At 48.0% G+C, this 20,242-nt stretch overlaps 3 protein-coding genes across 34 annotated transcripts in view; 2 read left to right on the top strand and 1 right to left on the bottom strand.

The window, feature by feature from the left end:
- The window catches only part of PARL (presenilin associated rhomboid like), a 57,574-nt gene extending 57,421 nt beyond the window's left edge, over positions 1-153 (top strand). Inside the window, exon 10 of the mRNA XM_081571212.1 lies at positions 72-153. Coding sequence (XP_081427338.1) covers positions 72-75 — 4 coding nt within the window. The 3' untranslated portion in view covers positions 76-153. The remainder of the gene's footprint in view (positions 1-71) is intronic.
- Positions 72-12,916, top strand: MAP6D1 (MAP6 domain containing 1). Of its 6 annotated transcripts, none has more exons than XR_014077195.1 (9): positions 79-149; positions 2,020-2,093; positions 3,314-3,598; positions 8,270-8,387; positions 8,881-9,015; positions 9,757-9,937; positions 10,444-10,564; positions 11,465-11,604; positions 12,881-12,916. XR_014077195.1 is itself a non-coding variant. In XM_081571217.1 (6 exons), the coding sequence occupies exons 3-6, from the start codon at positions 2,074-2,076 to the stop codon at positions 8,959-8,961; spliced, it is 504 nt and encodes a 167-aa protein (XP_081427343.1). In that variant the 5' UTR covers positions 72-149; positions 1,003-1,187; positions 2,020-2,073; the 3' UTR covers positions 8,962-9,617. The 6 variants fall into 6 exon arrangements, 2 of the variants coding, with proteins under 2 accessions (XP_081427343.1, XP_081427342.1); XR_014077196.1 differs by lacking the exon at positions 79-149 and adding an exon at positions 1,125-1,187; XR_014077192.1 differs by lacking the exons at positions 79-149; positions 2,020-2,093 and having other exon boundaries at positions 3,144-3,598.
- Positions 12,524-20,242, bottom strand: part of YEATS2 (YEATS domain containing 2) — a 105,418-nt gene continuing 97,699 nt past the window's right edge. For 22 of the 27 annotated variants that reach the window (XM_081571202.1, XM_081571203.1, XM_081571205.1 and 19 more), the window contains 6 exons: positions 20,052-20,131; positions 19,180-19,381; positions 17,334-17,560; positions 16,420-16,494; positions 15,636-15,709; positions 12,524-14,360 (listed from right to left, as the gene is read on the bottom strand). In XM_081571202.1, coding sequence (XP_081427328.1) covers positions 14,252-14,360; positions 15,636-15,709; positions 16,420-16,494; positions 17,334-17,560; positions 19,180-19,381; positions 20,052-20,131 — 767 coding nt within the window. In that variant the 3' untranslated portion in view covers positions 12,524-14,251. The remainder of the gene's footprint in view (positions 14,361-15,635; positions 15,710-16,419; positions 16,495-17,333; positions 17,561-19,179; positions 19,382-20,051; positions 20,132-20,242) is intronic. The other 5 variants (XR_014077186.1, XR_014077188.1, XR_014077190.1 and 2 more) reach the window with 1 other exon arrangement.

The raw sequence follows: 20,242 nt of genomic DNA, 5'->3' as shown, positions 1-20,242 counted from the left end.
TGTTGGCCTTCTAGCCCCTCTGCTGAATATTTACTCTTACTTACCTACCCCTTTCCTTGCTTGGTTGACAGGTAAAAATTAAGAACATCTTCTCTCTGGCATGGTCTGAAATAACAGCTGCAATATTTTCTAAATTTTTCCCAAGAAAGGTAGGTAATACTTTGTGGCAGTGAGTGTCATATACAAAAAGCTATTTTTAGGTTTTGCTTTCTAGGTTAAAGTTATAGCTAAATTAAGAATTAGAAAGAAGTATCTTGGATAAATTCAAACTTGAATCTGAGCCTAATTGCATCTTATATTGGAAAATATACATTCTTTGAAGTGGAGCATCTTACTGACATAGCAGACAGGGGTTGCTGTCGTAGCTTCACTGTAGTGGAACAACTTCTCCTCGTGATTGAGAATTATTTCTAGGAAATGCAATTTGAGAATTTAAAAGTTTTTCTTGAAAGGATTTGTAGGGGAGTTTTGGGGTCTTTTGGTGATCTCGAAAGGTTATGCCAAATTTTGCACCTTGTGCTGTAGAGGGCTGGGCTTGTGTGGTGGCGGGCACTGAGCATTGGGTTTCATGACAGTGAGAGGGAGCGGTGCCCACTTCACACGATGTTAAGAGCTAAATGGCAGTATGTGCCCAGCACCTAGGAGTTGTTCAGCTATGGTGATTCTTCATCTTTTCCCCACCAGGCCAGACTCTTCTCTACTGTGAAGTACTGGTCATTCTTACCAGGCAGGGGGTTCTATTCTAAACTAATGTGACTTCAAGGCAAGAGGATTTTTTTTTAACCTACCGCTCATCTTGCCAGTAAGGAGCCAGGGTGGTTGTGTGCAGGAACCGCCCAAGGTCACACTGCTGTGCTTTGACATTTCTGAATATGTAGCTAATACTAACAACCCTGTGACTTACAGATGAAGCAAGAAATGTTTTTCAGAGATGGGATGGGAGGCTGAGATCATATGGACCTTCCGTATGGAGTCCAAAATGAGATTCATGTCTGTGGGCAGACCCGAAAAACAGGCAACGAAGACATGTCTCCTCTTTCTGATTTGTGATGGTCTGAGAAGGAACATTTAGGAGGTCAAGTATCTACCTATGAGAGGCCTTGGAGGTCAGCGTCCAGCTCCAGAAGCAAAAGCCTAACTGTCCAAGGCTCTGGCAACTGTCCCTACTCTCCTGTTTGCCCACTGAGGTACCTTTCTTCCTCATCTTGGCTACTTTGCTGACACTTGATCACCCCAGGGCCATGCTCCGCCTGGCTCAGCCTGTGCCACCTGTACTGCCCTCTGCAGCGTGGGTCCCAGAAGTGCAGCCTTAGCTCTCTCGCCTCTCCACTTCTGTGGCTTCCATTATCTCCGAGAAGTTGTCTTCTGAGCTCTGTCACTCTGTACCTGTGTCTCCTGCATGTCAAACATAGTTCTAGGTCCTGGACCCCACTGTGCAGGCATATCAGATGTCACTCCTGGCTTAAGCCAGAAACCTGGGCCATTCTAGATTCCCTCTCTCACCTCTTATTTCTAGAATCCAGCCCCTTCTCTCCACTCTCAGCACCTGTGCGTTAAGTCCCAGTCCCTTGTCCCTAACCTAACTATAAAGACTGTTCTCCAGCTGCTTCTAAAATGTCCTGTACTTCTCCATATGGCCACAGAGTGCTGAAGACACTCTAGTCATTTCCTGTTGTCGCCTATGAAAAACGGCTTCTGAACTCTGTAGTGTGGCTACCAAGGCCCTCCGTGATTCAGCCGTTGCTACCTGTGGCTGAACCCTTGGGCCCTGACCCCTGCATTCCCACCCAGTCCTACTGTCCACCCTCACTACATGTGGTGAGTCCAGGCCTCTGGCCCTCTTTCTGCCTTTGGAAAGCTCTGTTACACTGGTTTCTATGTCTTGTCACCCACTGCTCTGTAAACCTCCTGAAGGCATCCAGCATTATTCCAGGCGCACAGCAATAGTAAGTGCTCTTTGACTGTTTAATGAATGAAGGAATCAAAACAAGAAGAGCTGCTCTTTTTTTTCTCCTGCAGGACGGAGTGTTTTAGTCACGAGTCTCCCGAGTGGCTGACCCACAGCCGTGGTGCATGGAGGTCACACAGAGCAGGTGGGTAATCTGAGCAGGTATGTAGTCTCCCAGTGTCTTCACAGAACGCAGGGCTCCTCTGCTGCTGCCTCGGGTCATGGCCTGGCCCAGGCAGCTGAACTGCTGCCACTTCGGGCAGTCGTTGTGTCGTGTCACTGTGCCTTCGAGCTAAGACTGGCAATGCAATGGTTTAGGAGAGGAATCTCTTTTGACTGGCCAGGGCTATACTGCAGTTCTTCCTCGGAGGTGCAGGCTGGATACCATCCAAGTATATGCTTGAGATGGTGCACTGGGTACTTAATGTTGCTTCGATACTTAGTAACTGGTCTGCAGTGCACACTGAGGGCTTGTGTCAATTCAGGAAGGCTTGTGTGGCCAGGGATTGTCTGATACCCTGTCATGCCTGAAACAGACTGACCTTTAGCCTGGAGGATTACCTTAGCTCTGCACAGGAGGGAGAGGAACTTTTATAGCATAGTAGCCAAAGATTTGTGGCAGCTTTATAAAGCTAAATCAAGCCTTTGGAGCCATGCTTTAAAATCAGGGATTTTAGACTTAAGGAAATGTCAGTTGAGGGCTAATGTCAATTCTCAGTGGAAGGCTGAATTGGTTGTCACAAATTTGGCATCATAAAGGCTGATTCAAACGCCTGTTCTCCGGGAAGTACAGCCCCAAGTCTTCTCTCTGATCCCCTCATCACTACATCTTCCCGTGCTTGCCCGCAAGCCCCCTGTGCAGTCTCGCACAAATCTGGCAGCCAGTGGCCTGTGGGCGGGGCCCAGCAGACTGTTCACTCAGTACCAGCTAGGAATGGTTGCCATCCGGCCTCTGGCCTCTGCGAAGCCAGGTTAAATTTGTAGGATAGCACTTGGGGAACTTTGGATTAAATTAGGGAACATTCTTCAAGTTGGACACTTGTAAGTGCCTCCAGCCGGTTTCAGTTCCTCCAACTCCAGCCCCGCTTCTGCACCCCTCCAGAGCCGTGCGCACCACGGAGCTGTGGCCCAGCCCTCGCTCCCTGGGTGGCGGTCCCCAGGCCAGAGGGCGGAGCTGCGGCGGCGCGGGGAGGGCCGTGGGGGCGGGGCCGCAGGCGGGGGCGGCGCGGCCCGGGAGCGCGGGGAGCCGAGCGGCAGACGCCGGGCCGGCATGGCGTGGCCCTGCATCAGCCGCCTCTGCTGCCTGGCGCGGCGCTGGAACCAGCTGGACCGCTCCGACGTGGCCGTGCCGCTGACCCTGCACAGCTACTCGGACCTCGAGAGCGAGGAGCCAATCCCGGGCGGTGCTCCCTCGCGCAGAGGCCCATCTCCCGCAGGCGCCCGGGACCCCGGCCGGGACGTGCCGCTCACTCAGTACCAGCGGGACTTCGGCGTGTGGACAGCGCCTGCGGGGTCCAGAGATGCAACGCAGGGGCGCGGACCGGGAGCAAGCTGCCGCAGGGCCAAGCCCCCCGCACCCGCCGGCCGGGGGGTCTACGTGCTCCCCATCGGCGACGCGGATGCGGCTGCAGTGGCGACCACATCGTACAGGTATGAGGCTGGGGGCAGGGGAGCGCATTGTACCCAGACCCCGTTGTCCCAGGAGACTGAATCGCGGAGCCAGGAGGACCAAGTAGGCAGGAGCGAGGAGGCACCCGGATCCCTTATCCCACCCGACTTCGAGAGCTTCAGGCAGCCTGTGAGGTCACCCCTTTGATTCTCCGTTGATGCTCCCTGACTAGACTTGGAGTCAGAGAGCAAGTGAGCTCACTACCTCACTCCCTGGGGCAGTCCTGTCAGAAAGGCCTGCCTTCGTCGGAGTTAAAATCTTAATTTCCGCCAGGAGGGCCCAGCCATGGAAGGAGTGCTCGCAGGCCAGCTGCCAGTGCCCTCTGGGGGCATTGGTGGTGAGGACCAGATGCAGGGCTTCTGGGTGGTCCCCTCAAGATCCCACTGAGGGCAGCTGACTTGGCTGTCACTGACAGGCCTGTGCTCTTCTGGATAAGTGAGGGCTTTCTCCTTACTACAACAATGAGACATAGTCACTGTAGAAAAACTGGAAATCATAGAAATTACAACATAAAAAATTAGTATCCCTCAATCCTACCCCAAACTGGTAGTTCTAATCCTTAACATGCATTTGAGTGCATATCCATTTGTAATTCTTACATGGCTAGATTTGTAACTACATTTTTTGTTTCATGTATGTGGCTGTTGGTCCCTGTTACTAGATGCTTTTCTACAACATGAGTTTTAATGGATGTGTAGTGTTTTCTCTTAGGGGTATGTCAATACATTACCATATAGTGATATGTACCTCCAAATATTAACCTGTTCTCATGTCGTTAAATATTTAGAGTGTTGTTAATTTGGGGCTGTTAAAAACACTGTTCTTTGATCTAGTTACTGCACTTAGAGAAAGTTTCCCTACATGTAACCTCGAACATAGGGTGGGAGTTAATGAGTAATAAGGTACATGTCAACAATGTACAGAAGATGGAAACGGTGTCATTGTCCTACAGATGTAGGGGACTGGTTAATTATAGCTCTGCCATAGGAGGGGCTAAAACAGAAGATGTCAAAAAGGATGCAGAACAGTATGTCTGCTACTATCTGTGTTGTTAAAGGGGTTATTGATGTATACAGATCTGCTAAAATAAGCATAAAATGTCTCTGCATGGATGTGTGAGAAAATCGTGACCTTTAGGGAAAGGAAGAAGGAAAAGGAGTTGTAGACGCTGCCAGGAGTAGATGGAGACTGAGGGACTTTTCACTCTGCTCTTTTGAACCACTGCTTTGTTTTGGGGGGTTTCTTTTGGTCATGCCATGCAGCTTGCAGGATCTTAGTTCCCCGACCAGGGATCAAACTCATGCCCCCTGCAGTGGAGGCGAGGATTCCTAACTACTGGACCACTAGGGAATCCCCTGAATCACTGTTTAAAAGAAAAAGAAAATGTACATGTATTACCTTTAACAACAAAAAAATTTAGAGGAAAAAATAACTTACAAGATCATCATTCTTATAGTTAAATCTTTGCTTATACCCTAATTTCTTCAATATGAATTCATACCTATCGAATTAAGGGCCAAAAGGTATGAACTTTCCCCTTCAACTTTATTACTTTTAAAATTAACTGTTTTGAGGTATAACTTCCATCCAGTAAAATCCATCAGATGGATGACTTTTGTATACACCTGAACATCACCACCATGATCCAGACACTAGAACATCCCATCTCCCCAGAGATTCCTTAATGGGCATGCAGGTTTTAAGGAACTCAATGGGGAGTGGCTGTTGCAGGGTGGGTCTTGTGCTCAAGCACAGCTGCAGAAATGGAGCCGGGAATGTGAGGGGCAGAGCACTGAGCTGCAGCACTGGCGCCCTAGCCAGGCAGTGGAAGGTGCTGACTGCTGCATGACAGGGCCCTGACCCGAACCAGCTGGAGGGAGCTGACTGGTGACAGGCCTGGAAGGCCAGAGGCCCTGGGTGTGCCATGCCTTCACATGGCTGATGTCCCAGGTATAGAGCGGGGCAGCTCTGGGAAGGACACACTTTCTAATAATTAGAACTGAGGTGAGTAAGCTTGCATGGTGCTGAGCTCCTGCTCACTGGGAGTGTCCAAGCAAAGGCTGGACTTTCAGAAGCGGTCCCTCACCCGTTAAACAGATGGCAGGTTTGAATGTCCTGCTGGGCCCTTCCAGTTCCTGTGATACTAAAGGTACTGCTTAGCACGTACCAGACCCCAGGCTTAGGACATTTCATAGATTATCTCCCCAAGACTTCACAATAACCCCCTGAAATCAGTTCAGTTCTTGCTGTCCCCATTCTATAGATGAGGCACTTGAGTGTCTGGCAAGAGGTCACGTAGAACAGAGTGGAGTTCAAGTGTTTCTTGCCCTAGATCAAATTTGTGCCCCCAAACAGGCTGCCATCCCCCAAGATGCTGCCTCCTCTGAAGCAGGTAGTTGCTTGACCTACGTCTGGCAGTGGTTGGGCAAAAGTTGGGACTCACTAAAGCTCTCCTTCCTGGTGTATAAACTTGGTGGGTCACTTGGTCCCTCTGACCCTTTCCTCATCTGTAAAGCAGAAATAGTAAGAGCTTGACTTGCCTGGGTCACATGGCAGAGACACAGGACTGCTGCTGAACCTGGCTCTCCTGGGACCCACAAGCTGACTTCTGAGACCCTCTACCTCCAAGCTCTGCTACTGGTATGAGCAACTCCATTCTGCCTGCCTTCTTACAAGATGCACGTTACCTAAGAAAACCATTTAAATCAATTCACAAAGCAAAGATAATGAACAGATCATGAGAGCCCAAAGATATCAAGAGTACTCGTGGCTGCTCCTCTCCACCCCAGCAGGTCTCACCTCACCTGGCCCCTGGTCTCCAGATGAGAACTGACCTGCCTCACTCGCTTGGCTAGATGGGCAGTGGGTCCTGCCCCCTGCCAGCCCCTCCCAGAGACTTCCCTCCAGAATTGTGTGTGTGTGTGTGTGTGTGTGTGTGTGTGTGTGTGTATCAGTATTTCTGGCCCAGGTTCTAGCTCTGCCCACTTCTGGCAGTTCTCCTTCCTGTCATCTCTTTCTTGCCTTGGTGAGTCAGTTAAAGGGCTAACTGTCAAAGTGCCAGACTTGACTCCCACTTTTTCAAGTGCCCAACTTAAAGGCTTAGGGAAGTTAAGGGATTTGTTTGAAGTCATGTTGGGCTGAGAACCAGGCCTCAGTATCCTCAGACTGGGCTCTCTGCAATGCCCCGGTAGCTCCCTGCCCCTCAGCAGGAGGGACTATGGCCATCCAGTCCAGCTGAGGCTCACATGAGGTGGATGATGGTGGAAACTGCTTGGTGAGCAAGGCACAGTGGACTCAAGTTAGTCCTGTATTTTTATTATCTCCTGCCCCACAAACAGTCATGGGGACTGCTCTAGCCCCTGGGTCAGGTCACTTCCTGCCTGCTCTGGGACCCCTACAGCCACCCTGGGGCAGCTGGCTTGGGCTGCCTGACCCAAGGCTCAGCTCAGTGTGGGGACAGAAGGGCAGGCCCAGGGGAGGACCTGCTTCTCCGGGAGACGCAGAGCAGCAGATGGCGCAGACAGCTGGTCTTTGAAACCTTGCAGCTTTGGAAGCAAAAATTATCCAATAGAGCCTTGGTCCGATCTGCTTCCTGGTACCCAAGTGCTGACCATGGACAGACACAGCTGCACCATGCACACGGGGCCTGCCCAGTGGTGCCCAGCTGTGCTGCAGCTAAGGAGAAAAGGCTCTTTTGTTGACCTCAGGGCCTGAAACCTGGCCAGGCCTGTGGATGGGATGATAGGCACGGACCCAGCCCACATGTGGGTGCTGCCCCTGGCCAGCTGGACACTTTTCCCTTTGGCCAGGGGCTCCTGTGGGCACAGGAGGTCTCTGCTATTTAGTAGGGGAGTTGATAGAATTGAAATGGTCTTTTTTTAAAGAGGAATTAGTTTTTGTCAAAAGAATGCAACTCTGAGCACATGGAGCTAGGCTGTGCCAGCCTTGCCACTTCCCTCCAAGCAGCCAGCAGCCCCTACCCCCATACAGACCACCATCCCTCCCTGCTCCTGTGCATGAGTGCCTACATGCACAGGGCCATGCAAAAGCCAAGCGGTCTTTAGTTTGAGACGGTCACTATGACTTACTCTTTTGCAGGAGTTAATAAGGCAGGTTACAGGGAACTAAAGGTAACTCTGGGCCTCATTTTCCTCCTCAGTTGTAACCAGGTATGACCATGCCTTGCTGTGTGCTGTCCAGGCTGGCCCCTCCTGGGACATAAGGGCCACCAGAGACATGGGCTGCAGGCGAGCGACTTTCACCGGTTCTGGGCTTCTAGGGCCCCTTGAAGTGGGCCAGAGACAATACAGGGAGCCCCGGAGAGCAGGGCTGGAACGTGTGGTCTCTGAGGCCTAGCACACACCAGGAGCTCATGGTATAGGACAAACAGGATACTGTTGTTGCCTGAGTTCTCTGCTCCCAGTGCAGCGTGTGCCTGTTGCTCCCTGGCAACGTGGGAGCAAGTTTCTGGTGGAGCTGTTTGGACTCCACTTCCTCTGCTAGTTCTGCCTCTCTGAGAAAGTAACACCTGCAGCTGGAGCAGCAGCTCAGCAGAGGACACTGGCCAGGAACATTCCAGAAGCACAGGACAAGAGCCGAGGCCCCTGAGGGACGGCCGGCCCTTCGCAAGGTTGTGATGTGTTCTGTTCCAGACAGGAATTCCAGGCCTGGACCGGAGTGAAGCCATCAAGATCCACGAAAGTGAAGCCCGCCAAAGTCATCACAACCCACAGCTCTGGATGGGACGGGAGCCCCAGGGCCAGTTTCCAGGTCAGTGGGAAGCTGGTGCCTGGCTGCGTGGGGTGTGAGAACAGTGGCTTTTCTTTCCAGGCTAGGGACTATGTGTCAGATGTGGATGGTGTAGGATGGCACTATGGCAGGGGCAGTGGTTTCTGAACCCCTGTAACCATTGCTCACAAACTGAAAGCCAAGGTGCTGCTTTGTCGTTAGCCACATGTGTTCCCCTAGCACTGGCTTCTCTGGGAGCAGGGTGTTGCCTCCCTCCTAAATACCAGCCTTACCCTTGAGCACCTGCTTAGTGACAAGCCTTCCAAGTCCCTGAATCCATGTAAGAAAGAGGAGGGGCTGGAAGGGAGGTGTGGGGCTGTTTAGGTTCTGACTCAACCCAAAGGCTTTGGGAAACAGAAAGTAAGGTCCATGTGGACACCCCCACCCAACCCTTCAGGTTAGCAGTCTGGAGCTGCTAGGAGGGGGAAAGTCGAGGAAGAGCTCCACTCATCTGTGGCCAAATTTCATTTTTCAGGCCCCTGAGGTGAGGAAAAAGTTTGCCCCTAACCCCTCAGCCATCTTTCAGGCCTCGGCTCCGCGGATCCTCAACGTGTGACTGTCCACTGAAGAGCGAGCCACAGGGGATCAGAACCCACCACCAGGGACTGCGGTGAGGTCTCAGGACTGGATGGCCCTGTCAGGGGAGGGTCCTCCTTTCTCGCCAGGGGGCACCACTCCTCTGCAAGCCGCACGGTGCTGCGAGCAGAACAGAGGCGCCACCCAGCTCAGCGCTGGGTCCCTGCCACCCTCTCCTTCCTTGGGAAGTGTGTGGAAAGCTTCAGATCTTTTTTAAATTGCCTCTTTAGGGCGCCCTTCAGTTTTTAAATCTGAAGACCTCGATCAATTCTACTGTGAACTGAATTGGTCTCTGGGGATTGAGGAATATGGACATAACAGCTCCTTGAAAGATCTAGTAATGTCCAGGCTGTATGATAATTTTATAACCTATGGTAACTCAAGGTAATGTCCTTGGATAGTCCCACCAGCGGCCCCTCACAGGTTGTAGAAGAAATCTTAGGTTATCACCTGCATGTGATTCATGATAATGCTAAGTAACCAGGAAAAGTTTCCCAAAGGAACAGAATATCAATCAGAGGGTTTCTTTTTTAAAAACATAATTTCTTTATGGCCAAGATGACCCTGGTTTTAACAAAACATTTCTTGGGATGAGTGACATGCTGAATGAAGGACATTTATCTTGTTGGTTTCTGAGCCCTGTGTTGTATTACTAACACCAGTTTTGTTCCCTTAATGTATTGATAACTAGATGGGAACGACTATATACTAAGAACTGGGAGCGTCTTTGGGGCAAGGGTGGCCCAAAAGGCCTTAAAATGTCATCTCATTACAGGGAGCTCATTAGCTGTTGAGGAACCAGCTCATTTTGCTTTTGGAAGTCCCTCTGCTGACTTTATCGATAAAGTCCAGCCAGTGCAGTCACCTGGAACCAGCCTGGTTCTCCTCTTTGCAAGCAGCCCTTGAAACATTTGTGTCGTTTTAGAGATTATAGGCACAACCTAAGGACAGTTTTGGTAAGAAAACTCAAGGATTTCCCTTTGGATTTTTATCCCTCTCCAGCTCCCAAGTGACTTAGCCTGGTGAGCCTTTCCTTTTGCCACAGGAGGTGGCATTCAGGTTTCAGAAGCAGCTCAGTGGGGAGGTGGGGCAGTGTTTCCAGCTCAGGCTGCGAGGGGGCCGTCCCCTCAGAGGTGCTAGCTCCCAGCTCTGGCAAGCACAGCCTTTCCCCTCGTTCCAGCAAAGGAAATGACCTGAGAGAATCATTTAAAACGGAAAAGCAAAACCATATGCTTACACAAAGGGTTCTATTATTTCAGACTTCATTGGTTTGCATGTTAGATGTTCCTAAGGGAAAAGAGACTGCCTGCTGGGCCTTCTGTGAGAAGCAAACAGATTAACTGTACAATCTCAGATTTTACTAAAATGCAAATGTATTATTTCAATTTCTTGTTAATTTATTTATTTAATTATAAACATGAATGCCTTCTCATGTCTTCCTTTATCCTCCTCTTGTTAACAGGACTTTAATGTGCCTGGCTACCACTGCTCTCCCTTGGAGGCTTGTAGAGTCTGGGAACGCTGGTGTCATGTGTAGTATTTAACAAGAACTCGCATCTCCCCAGCCCCACCAGGAGCCTAGGGTAAAACAAGACTATCCTTGAAGCCAGTCTTGGGCACAAACCTTGGTTCTCCACTCATTAGCTGACAGCAGTTTAGACTTCTGTTTCCTTATCTGCCAACCCCGCCTCCCCTTAAGAGAACTTGGGTTTCCAAGTGCAGGGTGCTCAATACAATAAATGGCCAGCAAAGCACAGCTGCTGTACATGTTCTCTCCTGCGCAGGCACTCCTTCCTGGGAGCCGGCTTTACTGGCATCTGCTGTTTTGGTCCAGCAATAGCCCCTGTCCGTCACACGGCATAGCCAACCATGCCTCCCCACCCCGAGAAGCCTGACCTTAGGAAGGCATCCTGCATGCTCAAGAACAGACAGCTTTTCACAAACATCCCAACGCAACAGCTTCCCTTACTAGACTTCATTGATTATTAGATCTGAATTCTGAAGAAACTTGCTCCCACTTACTCTAGGTCTTAATAAGGCCACTCCAGTAACATTATGTTAAGGCCTTAAGAAGCCACTGAGGTAATAACAGCCTCAACCGTGTGGTCCCAACTCATGTAGGTCATATAAATAGTACACATAAAGACAAATGTACTGAAATATTAATAGTGGCTATCTTTGAGAAGGGGAACTATGGGTAATTTAAAATTTTTTACATCTTACAATATTTGCTAAAGTTTCTATACAATATGCATTTTTGTGTTAAATTAAAACAGTTTAATCTGTTAGGTAATTTTAGCCAACAGAAAGAGTTCAAATTAATTATTCCATAACCAAAGTTAGCACTGCAGTAGCAGGCTTGATCAGCTGTGAGGAGGCCCAACCAGAGGGAAGGGCCCCAGTCATTGAGAGCAAGACTGACGGCTCCAACTCAGAAAAACCCATTACAAATGCTAACATTTTCATCCTTGTAATAACTCCAGGATTTTAGGTCAAACTCCAAAAAGCAGCATTTGAGAGAACTTTGGCTGTGTAGCCCGCCCCAGACCGACGGGGGATCCTTTGAGCTCTGCTGGCCACACACACAGGCTCCTCCGGTGAGGAAGAGAGTGTCCCCAATAAGGTACTGTGACACTATCCTGTAGCTCCTGTCAGAACTATGGCTGACACACAGAACACTCAGGAAAGGGGCCTAAGCAATGCCCCTGTTCTTCCTCCAGACCATTCGACTCCCTAAAGGCTGACACTAAGTGAAGTCTGGTCCCAAGAAAGCTACATACTTGGATCGTCTCCCAGGGCCTCCTCCCCAAAGAACTTCTTACCTTTGAAGAACCAAAGCTTTCAAAACAAAGCCTTTAGTTCTTATTAAGGGTGTATATAAATAGTCACCTCTGAAATATTTCTGCAGTTCCTATAGTTTTTTCTGTGGTAGCAGATGGTCCCAGCAGGACCGGGTCACAGGAGTAACTTTTTTCAGGCCTCAGCAGAGACCCATTCTTGCCAAACAGACCAGTGTGCTTCCTGGTTGGACAACAGGAGCTGTTTCCCTCATTGCCTTCGCTTTGAGAAGGCTCTGAGCTCAATCAGGTTGTTTTCCTTCACTCTAGGCTGTCAGAAATCATATATCCAGGGCCAACATGCATTTTTCCAAAACTTTTTCAGATTTTCATATAACTGTAATCCTTATTTTACTAGCTGCAAATTCTTTTTGGAAAGAAGTGGAAGAATTAAATACACAAACCCCTATACCTTTGCCTCGCCCCAGCTCTTTCTGACCTAATGTGAGAAAACCCTACCCAAGTGCAGTGCTCCAAACTCAGAAAGTGAAAGTGCAAGTTGCTCAGTCGTGTCTGACTCTTTGTGACTCCATGGACTATACAGTCCATGGAATTCTCCAGGCCAGGATACTGGAGTGGGTAGCCTTTCCCTGCTCCAGGGGGCTCTTCCCAACCCAGGGATCTAACCCAGGTCTCCCGCATTGCAGGCGGATTCTTTACCAACTGAGCTATCAGGGAAGCCCCCAAACTCAGAAAAACCCATCACAAATACCAAAAGATTTACTGTAGATATTGTTACACATTATGTTACATATTATGATACAAATACATTTGAAACATTAACATATATGAGGACTGTTAAATCATTTACTATTTCTTTTGCAAAAAGATAATTTCTTGAGGCTTTCATACCTGTAAGAACTGAATCTGTTCTCATTTGGATCAAATCTTCTATCCTGTAGATTTGAGTCATCGTCCACTGGTAAATGAGTCTACACCTGCCCATTAACCTTGCCTGGAGTATTTTATGTACAGAATATCTATCTTCACCACTAAACTATTTTGTTCTTAACCAGGGCACGCCCTATGCCTTACTGAATAGATTTCCTTCTGCACTTGCAGTCCTCAGATGCTGAATTAAAAAGGGCAGATTTCTCGTAGTTGCCTCCCTGTCTTTTCCTGAATTGAACGTCTAGAGGACTCAGGAAAACATGAATTATGTTGCTTGGGTAAGTTTCTTTAACTTGGGTAGGTTTCAGCTTGGAGCAGAGAACAGATTCTAACTAAGAACGGAGAATCTAACAACTCTCAGATTCTAACTGAGAATAGATTCTTTACTTACACACGGACTATGTTAGGAAGGTTAGTGTACTGTGTCTATACTGAAACTGGACATCATGCAGGGTGCTGCTAACCTGCCTTCTATCCACTCCGTCTCCTATGGATGGGGATCTGCTTACAACCAGCCTGTTCTCACTGCTTCCAAGCACTGACCTCCCTGTCACCTGGCTTTGACAGTTGTTTCTCTACCTTTAAGGCACTCACAAGTGTTGTTTGAAACACTTGTCTTCTTGGGAACAATTCACTGACAGAGAAGAACTGGATAAGATAAATTGTCTGAGGGACTGTGGGAACCACTGGCCATTTGACATGGACTCAGCAGCAGAAGCTCCTGCAGACCACACAAACAGTATGAACCAGCGCTCTGCTGGCACATCCTCCAAGCTATGTGGGTCTGTGACTAACACAGTAAGAGCTTCTCAGCTGCAGTCAAACCTTTTCCTGACCTGTGCTGGACTCTGTTCACCCCCTGACAACGCTGAGACTGGCTGCAGTAATCTCCTGTGTTCCATGAAACAGGAATTCTCAGTCTGAGGTCTCCCAAGCTCGTGTGATTTCTGCACAGGATCACTGCTTCCTGAGCCGACTCGGGGCTGAGTGCAGATCCTCCCCACCACAGCCACTGCTGTGTGCCGAAGCCCAACCCTCCTCCAGACTCCAGATGTTATCAGGGTAACTGTTGGGGTACCTGGAACCCCAGCCCACAGAATGGGTAGAACCTCTAGCTTGCCAGAACTCATTTCCCACCTCCTGGAGGGAGACTCAGCCCATGGTGCCCCCTGGAAAACACCCAGAGGACAAAAGGGCCCAATATAAAGTAGCTTGACCCCAGACCTTGATGGAACCAGAGGACAAAAGGGCCCAATATAAAGTAGCTTGACCCCAGACCTTGATGGAACCTGCACAGAGAGTGAACAGATGCGAGTTGACAGAGCATGCATCCACTCACGGCTTAACTCTAGAATCAGGAAACAAACTTCTGTCCTAAAGGGATTGACCTGGGACTGAACGTTCCGGTGGTATTAGGTGGAAGCAATGGTTTGGTGGCCATGATACTCTGAGGCACACAGGAAACTATCTCTTCTCCAGAAAAGAAGAGTCGTCATGTTCAAGGCTTCGAATCCGGCTTTCCTGGGAGCATCTTCATTCCATTCACTGATCTTCATTCAGTATTCCCATGTGTTTGTTTGTGAGGAAGTCCAGAAAAGGAATGTTGCAAATGGCCTGGTGAATATTACTCACTGTAATTTCTTTGGGAATCCTGGTCCAAAAAACAAAAAAAAAAGATGTTAATTCTCTCAAATATCTAAATTAATTATATGGGGATAATAATGAGTGACAGGCATGGTTTGGGGCCACTCTGGGGATGGGGAGCAGCTCTGTGCCCTCTCTCCCCCCACCTCTCTTCTTTTCCTTTAACTCAGGAGATGTGGCCTACCCTCTTTCCGGCCAGCCCTATTTAGGGCTCAAATCTAACTTCCAACTCACAGGCATGAGACGAATTTCAAGAAGTTGGCTGAATGATTAAGGGAAAACAACGATTTTGAAGACTGAAAAAAAAGGAATGAAGTAAAGTAGAGAACAGAATATTGCTGTAGTTCAGTCTTAGCCAAATGAAAGCTGAATCAAAGCACCACAGAACTTGGGGACCATATTTCCCATCTCTTGGAAATTATGTCAGACCAAGTGTGATGTTAAATGTTCTTATCAAAAGCAGCTTTGTTTCTTCACAGTCAGGACCATGGTGGTGAGCAGGGGCTGCAGAGGCACTCGGCCCACTCCTGGATCTCTAGCAGGACAAGCAGCAGCAACGTTATTGGAACTCCTTTGTTTCCCACTTTTTGTAAAGAGCTGTCTATACTGCCCACTGTGTTATCCCTAATAACCCTTTTATCTAGGTCTCTTCATGACCTCAGGTACTTTGTTAAAGTTTTAATAAATTTACGACAGCCTTTAAACAATAGAATAAATTTGTTTCCTTTGAAAGGAATGCTGGGATGTGGGACAAAAGGAAAATTCAGCATCTCAATCAGTGACAATTAGGCCACAAAGGGGAGTGGTCAGCCTGTGGGTATAGAGCCAGTGAGACTGAAGTTTAAATCTAAGTTCTATGATGTATTTGCTAGGAAAGCCAGGCAAGATAACATTTCAGAGCCCATTTTCCTGATTTCTAAAAAGGGAGTATGAGTTCTGTAACGAAAAACAGATTAGGTAACATGCAGTGCCTGGCCCCAAGTCTGAAACACTGCTATTATCTTCAATGGCAAAGAATTGGTATATATTCAACCCTGTAACATATTGGAATCCTACCAAACAGTGTCTATGCAGCGGAGACAGAAATGATACAGATGTCTCACAACCAAGAGATTGTCTCAAAACAACCAAGCAGACCCCTGAGTCTTTCTGGCTCTGAGAATGTCCCAAGCATGGACACCTCCACCTCCTACTGAACTGATTTAAGTATAAAACATCTTGATGGGAACCAACTGTCAGGAACTATCTCTTAGCCTGATACTGACTAAATAGAGAACTGTACCTGTTGTGCGATGCTGCCTGGTATCCAACCGCCAAAGCCTGTCTCAGGATGTCACTGACCAGCTGCTCTGTAGCCTGTAACAGAAGATGCTGTTACTCTAAAAATGCCACCTGCATGCTGGCCAGAGGGATGCAGCTGACCCCATCCCAGACCCTAAATTTGGGAAACCACTGTATCTAAGGACCCAAAGTCCTTAAGGAAAAACTAAAGGTTTAAATAATAGGCCACAACTATAGAGGCCATGATTCTGAATTGTGAAGGGGGTGATTTTCATTAATCAGACACTGCTTTAATAAGAGAAACAGGTGAGGGCTATTTGTGAGGTATCCCTGGCCCTGGAAGGGATCCATCAGGAAAGAACAGTGGAGCCAGGCTCCAGCTGGGTAAGGAACCTGGTTCTGTCATCCTATTGCCGAGGGCTGGGACAGCTGTGGCTGTTTCTACTGTGACATGCGAGTCACCTCCAAAAGCACTGAGAGCTTTGAGTCCCACTTCAGGCTACTTAGAAAGCACTTGAAGTGGCATTAAAAAATATTGTTAGTGACACTGGCACAGGAACTCTTGCACATGCTTTGACACGCAGAGGAACTACAATTGAATTCATTTAAAAATAAGAAGAAAAGCCGAATAAGCCAAATAAGATAAGAAATCATAGAGCCTGTCATCTTTGTTCCTTTTCTGTCCTTGTCTTATTCAAAGCAGCCTGGGATCCAGTGTGTCCTGCCCGGCTGGCCCCATGATGCGTCAGCCCCCGACAGCCCCTCTGCTGCCCACAGGAACCCACCTTCAAAAGCATGTCCTCCACCACCGACGCATACACGTTCTTATGCAGCGCCACAGGCTGCAGGGTGATCCCGATCTGGAAGAGCAAAAGAAGGCCTTTTGTTTCTATTCGTACATTAAAAACAAGCACATTTTTGATACCCAAGGAGATGTCCACGTGGAAGAGACACTCTACAAATGTCCTGACAAAACTCACGGAGAAGTAACACAGAATATAACAACCAGAAGAATCTGTTACCCTATTGTGCCATGTTTCTGAGGGATTGTTAAAAATGCTATTAGAATCCTTCTCTCAAGCCCAAATCTCCCTCATGAGAGAACACAGAATTTACCATGAATTCTGACAGTGGGAGCCACAGACTGGAAAGCCTGTATCAGACTCTGAGGCCCTATTTGCAAAAGAAAGAAGATATACTTGGAAACTGCCCCATTTTTCATTTCCTTCTGTAGGGGAAAAAAAGAACAACAGTCTCTCACTTGGGTCCTAGGCAGCCATGCAGATGCTGCAGTGAGGCTGCGTTCCACCAGAGGCGGGGGGACAGTTCTCTCGTGCACCCCAAGGGAGTCAGTGCCACATCCACTCCCTTGCAGGGCACTTGGGAGCTATTTACAATGTCAGGGAAAGCACGTTCTGACATGCCTCTGAACGAAAGGTGCTTCTACTAAGGCAAATGAGAAAAAAGGAGATGAAAAATACGAAACTGCCTACATCTAGCTGCCTTTGCTCCAATGTCATGTTCAACGAGCAAGCTCTACACATAATTCACTTTCTTGCCCAAAGGCCCTGACATGGGAAAGCAGGTGCCAGACAGTTCGCCCAGCTTTACCATCTATCTCCCCAGATAGTCTGGTGTCAGTTTCCAAGGCACCAAGCCCCAGGTTAGGAGTCCCACAGCACAGGCCTTAGCCTCCCACCTTCTGTGTGATGTCGCCAATAAATTCAGAGCCGGGTGTTGGTGGCAGGTAGAGCTTCATCTCTTCCTGTTTCTCTTCCTGTTCTTTCTTGATGTTTATCTTCAATGGCTCTGAGACATTGAGGATGTCCACCTCCTCCTCATTCTCTGGCTCTCTCTTCTGAAACTGCTGCAGGTCCTCCAGTTTCCGGCAGAGGTTGTCAGCGGACGAGAATGACGACGGGCACTCTAAATGAGAGGTAATCAGTCTTATGACTGTGGTGACCAAAGAAAAGGGACTTTGCATCTCCAAGGGACCAACAGCCTGAGACCCAGAGAAGAAGGTTTAAGTATCAGGGAGCTGACTTCCTGTCCAGTTCTAAAACTCTATGGACCTATAAGAACTAGTAATTCATAAGTGAGACAAGCACCAAGACAGGCATCTTGTGTTAAGACATATGTGCTGTTAAGGGCAATCTGAATCAAACAGCACATAATTCTGACTCTTGCCACTAAAAACGAGGCCATCTTCCCACCCCACTGATTAAAAAAATTTTTTAATCTGGAGAGTTTAGAAATGAACAGTGAAGAAGTTAAAAATCACCCACGTTCTGCTTAGACCTGAGTACTACTACCATTTTAGTGAATACCATGCATCCTATCTTTAGCTGATTTATACAGAGCCCAACAGAGTATATAGAGAGCTTCAAAGCCAGCAGGAGCTCTGGGAATGTTCTATGCATCCCTTCACTTTATGATAAGTGAGTGAGGTCGACATGGGGTTAAAGACACCCAGCAGGATGGAGGCAGAGCATCCAACTCCCTCTACTTAACTGGCAGGATGCTCACAGATTTAATCAGTCATATTAATAAGAAAGCCCAGTACAGGAAAAATACTGTGTTTTACATACACTGCCAGAGAAGCATAGAAATAATCAACAAGGCCTCTGATCTCCAAAGTGCTTAGCAATAAAAATCTGAGAAACTCTCAAGGTTCTGATATTAAATACCACTGGACATGGGAGAAAGGGGAGGCCACCCTGCATTAGGGCTCTCAGGAAAGCTTCATGGAGAAAATGAGACTTGTGTTAAGTCTTGAAAGACCCTCCCCAAGACTGTCCCTGTGCTCCGGCCTTCCTCAGACTGGAAGGTGAAGGGTCTGTTTTTCTACAAAGATGGGGTTAAAAGGAGAAAACAATCCTTATTCTTTAAGGTGAAACTCAAAACATTCTCCCCATATATCTTTATGCCCTGCTCCCCTGCACCCCCACCCACATACAGTTATTTATATCTTTATAAAAACACAATTCATTTTATCTGCAACATTATTAGCTATTTACACCTGTGCCTCCAACACCAGGCAGTGCACCTCCAGGCTAGGTTTTGGAGATAAAATAACCGATAAGACATTGTTCCCATCTTCAGGGAAGAAGACCTGTAGGTCACAAAGGAAGAAGTACTTCTTCTGGGAGGAAAGGAGATGGATTAAGAAAAGTTTCCAAAGGAGAACTAATGCAGAGGAGGGGGGCACCTGACTGAACGGTGTGTGTCTGTTGCATGCCGTGGGCCGGAACATTCCTGGCTGGGACACAACCTGGGACACTTGGGCACAAATAGTTTGGTAGGGACTGTCCTGGGGGGTGGTGGACAGGACACATGGTGAGAGGTAAGTCGAGACTCTTGTTCTCCATGCCAACCCCTGGAGTCCTCAGGTCCCTTTAGCTCGGGCGAAGCAAAGAGCTCTGAGACCTGCTGGGGCTGATGTGGCCTGAGAGCCTTGGAGGCTGAGAGATAAGCACGTGCTCCAAGGAGACGCCTCTCGGCTGCCGATGGTGCTGAGCACACCCCCCACTCCCCGCCTCGCTTACCTGGCTCGCTGTCGATCTGGGTCAGCACATCCTCGATCGAATCCCCATCGCTCCTCAGGCTTTCAGGGTCAGGTGGGGTGTAGCCATGGCAGCGACACCAGTGAGCAATGTGCTTGGTTTTAAGTGGAGTCAGGTGGTGAAATCTTGGATTCTTCTCCAGTATTTCTTGTAAGACTTTTCGCATTGTCATCGCTCTTTGCCACTTAAAAAAATTAGGGGTGGGGGTGGGGGCATAATGAAATCCTTCAACTTAGGAGCGTGTTCAAATAAATCACCCAATTGCAAATTACCATGCTAACTTGTTAGAATAATTTTTCCTTGAGGAAAAAAAAATCTGATGCTGTTTCTCCTCAGTCAAAAAAAAAGTATAAGAACTTTTACCTAATGTTTATAAAATAACTGAAATTCCTACACTTGGCCTACAAGGTGTTTCAGCTGGTCTCAGCCTGTGATCTCCCACTTTCCCGCCCTCCCCAAACCCATCGCTGGCTTTCTCAAAGCTTCCTACGCACGCCTTTGTACTTGCCACTTCCTCTTATAGCCTCACTGTTTGGCAGACTAGCTGCCACATTGAACAATAAATAGTTGACTTAATTTTAACATATTACAATTCTTTAAAAACTTTTAGAAATTTTTAGCAATGCAGGAAAAGAAAGGTCTTTCAAAGGCTACCTACAAGTCTTTGGAGAATGAGATTTTTAACTAAGGAAAAAGTTCTACCATCAAATATTTAACAAAACATGCTGCAGAATTTATCACTGCTCCATATGACGATGTTTATGGAAGCAGCCAGAATGCACATGTGTTTGATTATTTTCTCCAACAGGCTCTCAGTGGTGGCCTGCATACCAAAGAGGCAGACATGGGATTACCTCAGCAGCTCTCCTTTTCCCAATGTTCCAGCCATAATACTGCTCCACAGATTTTGCAGAAAAACAGCTGGCATCTTCACCTAGAATGCACATATCCAGCAAACTCTGAATAAAGTTAAGATTTAAATAAAATCTTATTTGCTGGAGGCATGTCCAAGAAGTTTCTTTAGACCTCTTTATGGGCTATGTTC

The sequence above is a fragment of the Giraffa tippelskirchi genome, chromosome 2 (assembly GCF_054371585.1).
Source record: "Giraffa tippelskirchi isolate mGirTip1 chromosome 2, T2T-mGirTip1v1.2.pri, whole genome shotgun sequence".
Taxonomy (NCBI): domain Eukaryota; kingdom Metazoa; phylum Chordata; class Mammalia; order Artiodactyla; family Giraffidae; genus Giraffa; species Giraffa tippelskirchi.
The sequence above is the reverse complement of the archived record's forward strand: the minus strand, read 5'-3'. Positions and strand labels throughout refer to the sequence as shown.